Source organism: Prosopis cineraria, unplaced genomic scaffold (genome assembly GCF_029017545.1).
Source record: "Prosopis cineraria cultivar Desert tree isolate PC_DT_omini unplaced genomic scaffold, ASM2901754v1 PC9, whole genome shotgun sequence".
Taxonomy (NCBI): domain Eukaryota; kingdom Viridiplantae; phylum Streptophyta; class Magnoliopsida; order Fabales; family Fabaceae; genus Prosopis; species Prosopis cineraria.
This window is the reverse complement of record NW_026555340.1, coordinates 26,669,502-26,674,255: the sequence shown is the minus strand read 5'-3', so window position 1 is coordinate 26,674,255 and position 4,754 is coordinate 26,669,502. Positions and strand designations below refer to the sequence as shown.

The 4,754-nt window shown below is 36.0% G+C and overlaps 1 protein-coding gene across 5 annotated transcripts; it reads left to right on the top strand.

The window, feature by feature from the left end:
- Nucleotides 1-473: 473 nt before the first annotated feature.
- Nucleotides 474-3,979, top strand: LOC129319851 (uncharacterized). 5 transcript variants are annotated; one of them, XM_054964933.1, is made up of 5 exons: nt 474-1,002; nt 2,411-2,688; nt 2,921-3,011; nt 3,474-3,540; nt 3,757-3,979. In XM_054964933.1, the coding sequence occupies exons 1-5, from the start codon at nt 950-952 to the stop codon at nt 3,877-3,879; spliced, it is 612 nt and encodes a 203-aa protein (XP_054820908.1). In that variant the 5' UTR covers nt 474-949; the 3' UTR covers nt 3,880-3,979. The 5 variants fall into 5 exon arrangements, with proteins under 5 accessions (XP_054820908.1, XP_054820911.1, XP_054820909.1 ...); XM_054964936.1 differs by having other exon boundaries at nt 2,406-2,688; XM_054964934.1 differs by having other exon boundaries at nt 490-1,002; nt 2,411-2,667.
- The last annotated feature ends 775 nt before the right edge of the window (nt 3,980-4,754 follow it).

The following is a 4,754-nucleotide window of genomic DNA, read 5'->3' as shown; positions in this document are numbered from 1 at the left end:
TCAACTTTATATGAATGTGGAAAAAGATTTAACCACAGATGTCTTGTCTCGAGGATGTTGTTGCACGACGAGCTTTTCACAGAAATGGGCCGAAGTTTGACGCCGTGTGCCAAGACTGGTCTGCTTGAAATATATTTTGGGCCGAACCCTATTTTTGACCATATCGCCCATACAGATTTGGCCCATGATACGCCGACACATACCAAATTGGGATTTTTTGGGCCCCAACCCAGTTAACAATTAAGATTCAAGATCAACACACACAGACTGACAGACACCACGGAGGACCCATTTAATTTAAATAATTATGGATATAATACAGCAATTCTATGATATTTTAATTTAATATATCTATTATATTTTACTTTGTATCGAAATTTAAAATTATTAAGTATGAAAAGTTCATCGTAGTTGCCGTATAGCATGAAATGAAATATCAAAAGTCAAAACTATTGGAATGAAGATGCACAACCAAGAACCAAAACAATTATTGATTGGAGGGTGCTGTACTGCAAAAGCTACGGCCCACGAGAATTAATGAACATGGTTGGTATGATTTGAGTGTTGATTCACTTGGCTTTTAACAACATCTTTACTTGCGTCGCGTATTGGTGTAAACGACGATTATTGGATCAAGAGGAGTTTCGTTGTGGGGAGAGCGAGCGAGGGATATGTATGCTTGGTCGTATCATTTCCAAGAACGTTAAACGACAATGGCGGCAGTCTCACAGAAGCGTAACATCAAGACTAAAGCAAAACAGGCACACGATACAAAGCGGCTCGCACAGGATTGACGAGGAGAAGTCGCAGTTCAAGGGAAACACTGTCTTCGAATTGTTGTTTAGAGATATCAGATAATCCCCTTGCTTCGTTTCCCACTTTCACGGATTTTCTATTTTTCTCGTGAGGAATCTATGTGCGGCAGGTGTTGATTTTGGTGGGTATTGTGATGATCAGTAGCTCGATTACTGCTTGGGTCAGTGACCTTTTTGCTTGCATAGGGTGAGCCCTCCATTTTTATTTCTGGTATTAGCTAAAATTTTGATGCAATAGGCTTGCTTGAACATTCCCACTTTTGGAAGTGTTTTTTATTGTATCGACTTGGTTGCTCGTAGTCCTGTTTTGTTTTCTCAAATGGAAACATTTTACTGCTGAAGAAGCGTAACATTTGGGCAACAAGGCACTGATTTGCGCTGGTTTTTTTAAAACCAACGAATTAAATTTGTCTTCGGAACATGGGCAATTCTTTATTCATTGCACGTTGACTTCTACTGCGTATGAGTGATTTGGCTTAAATATTTATTGTATTACTGCTCAAAGATTTGGTATTCTGAATTTCATTATTCAAGTTTGGCTGCTTTCTGTATTTTTTTTGGCAAACTACATGGTCGTGATTTTCTTTGTACTGTTGGGAGTCATATTGGTGGCTATTTCATCAGGTTTTTGGTTCATAAGTTGGGTTAAGATTCACTAGTGATATTAAATTATGTTATTTCTTGTTGAACGAATAAATGGGGGGTGCCGGAAGAGAAATTTTCTCTCTATATTGACTATATTGATGGGAGAGGGATGAATGTCAGAATCGATGGTTAATAACCATTGCTTCTAATATTTGCTTTTACTATTATATCATATTTTCTCTCGTTTTAATAGACAAAGTTGATTCAGTGGAATAACTACCATTACTATGAGACTGGCATTTGTTCCATCAGATTTTCTATAAGAAGGCTGAATTGTTCAGTACATTACATGGCATCTACCGAAGGCTTTTTTTTTCAATTAAAGCTGTTTTAAGTGATTTTTTCTTTTCTTTTACATTTTCCTCTTTTTTTCTTGGAACTGTCCTGTACATTATGTCTTGTGATTTAATAACTACTTATCTTGGAATAGCAAAGTTGCAGTAAACTACTATAAAATGGCAGAGAAGAAACATGTGTATCTCAAACTTACAATTGATCAATATGTTTCTACCCTTGTGGATTGTGTTGTGTATCCCCATATTGTAGTAAGTATCTATGCTTAAAAGTTGCGGATCAAGTAAAGAGGCAGTAGTGATGTCAACCCTAATAACACCAAACTATTTACTGAATAATTGAAGAAATGAAGCAAAATGTTGAACTTTTGCAGTAGGTACTGTTTAACTTCTTTGACAATATTATGTGGGTGATCTCTTACTCCTTAGCCGCATTGAACATCAAGAGCAACAAGTTGAGGATTAATATCTTCCGATTGCTGTTAAGAACAGAAATATAATGAGCAGGTTCTTCTGCAGTATTCCAGGCATAATTTCCTTGATGGTTTTGCAATCTTTTAAGGCTACTCCAGTCACTTTAGAATCTTTTCTTCTATTTACCACACTTGTTATTGGCCTGTGTTTTGCTGCTATTTAACTTGTTTTTTAACAGTGCAGTAGTTGTTTTGGATGTCGCATGAAACCTACACCAATTATAGCTGTGGATGAGCCAACAAAAGGACTAAGAATTCAGGGGCAGAAAGTAAGGAAACCAACCATATCAGATGGTTTCTGGAGTTCGAGCACATGTGATCTGGATAACAACGCTGTTCAATCTCAAAGAAGCATCACCTCTGTCAGCACATTAAACCAACTTTTCTATCATAGTAGCGAACTTTCTCCCACAGGCACCCATCCTGAATTTGTGAACCAAGGCAACTCCCACATTACTGCTGGTTTTTTTTTTCTATTCCCTCCCTTGCAACTACTGATATTTTTTAATTTGCATCCATGCCACTTATGGTAAATGAGATGTTTTGTTATATGCTCAATATTGTATGCTGGTATTGTATTCCAGGGTAATTTTAGCTTGCTTGTATATTATGGTTATGTTATTTTATCTGTAAGTACTTTTCCTTTTTCAAGGAAAAAGAAAGGTTGATCTCTACCTCTTACTGCATAATGCAGGTCTTCTTCTCTGGAATGAGAGCAGGTTTCAGTGGGTTGGAAGTAACAGATCTAAGAAGCAAAATAAACAGCAACAAGAACCCCAACTTAAGTATGTCATTTCCATAGACACTGATCCTGTTAGTTAGAGTGTAACTTTCAAACCCACTCCAATTATAATTTTGATCATTTAAGATGGTTAGGCTTGCCTAGAGTGGGATGAAAATCATGGGATAAATATGTACTCTATCCATCAAACATTTTTAAGTTTGCTGCTTCTGATGGCCATCAACTGTTAGGGCCTGTTGGTTTATTAACCTCATTTTTCAACACATTCCATTCACTTTTTGGTTCACTTCTTAAGTATGCACGTAAGTCCTATAATCTACACCTTGTGCTCATGTCAATGATTTCTTTCTCACCTTTGTACTTCCTTGAAGTTTCTTTTACTTCTTATGCTGCTCAATTTGACAAAAGTTGAAGCCAAATCACCATATTTTTGCTCAATGAAGCATATATTATCTGAAATAATATATATTCTTTCCCATACTGATTCTCATTCTGTTGGTTGCAGTTGGAATGCTACTTATGATAGTTTGCTTGGGACTAAACAACCTTTCCCCAGGCCTTTACCTTTGTCTGTAAGTATCTTCTACATACACATGCGTCCGCGCACACATTTCCTTGTTGAGGTTTCTTTTAGGCAAAATAGCACAATTGCTTATTTCTGATATAATATTCAATAAATAGGAAATGGTTGAATTCTTGGTGAAAATTTGGGAGCATGAAGGGATGTATGATTGAGACTGATTGGGGCTACCGAAGCTGCTTCTGACTTTCTTTTAATTAAAATGCAGTCTTTAACTGGTGAAAGGCTTTTGTCCATACCTGTGAACAGATGGTTAAAGAATCAAACACAAGTTTGTCTTCTGATTGTAATATCAAAAGGACAAGAACCTTTCTTAGTCCTCAAAGGATGATGTGACCATAAATTATTTAATTCTCCACAAACTGTATAGTATCACATTGGTACTCATGAAAGGGTGGAATACGAATGAAATAATACTATTGACTATTGAGTACTGAATGGATACAAGCTAGGGTTGTTCACGAGCGGGTATGGGCCACTCGTGGACATACTTGTTACCCACCCGTTTTTGGTTAAATAGGTGGCGGGCCACCCATACCTGCATATGCCTGATTGCACCTGTTTTAAATGGGTGGAAACAAGAATGGGTGGGTATTGGCAAGTTTGGGCTACTCGTTTAGTCTGTAACACCTGTTTCCTTTTTAAAAAAAATTAGTAGAAACATATGTTTTTCATCCTATTTGAATTTAACATAATTAGCATCATTCTAAAAGTTTAAACCTGTGAATAATACAATGATTAATAATTTAACAATAAATACACTAGGATCAATAATTATAATTTCCAAATAATCATAATCTTGGTGCATTAGCCATTTAGCCTCATAAATCATCATTCAATCATTTCTCACATCACATCCCATCATGCCACCACAAATCTAGAAATTCAAGAAGCACCATAACTCCATAAATAACATCATTCTAAAATTTTAAACACTAACACCTATCAAACTACACAAACAATAGATCACAAAGACGCAAACACAGAAGATCTTCATCAATAGTCATCAATCCTTATCTTCTTCAGAGTCACTTGATGATATATGGCAGAAGATTGGGCTACTGACTCTTCCTCTACAAGATAAATTAAAACAATTAGATTAATAAGTAATAACATATATCATATAATATGGAGAATGAATACAAATCAAATAGTTTATTCAAATTACCATTGGCAGTATGCAAAGTCTCATCAAAATAGTCAACA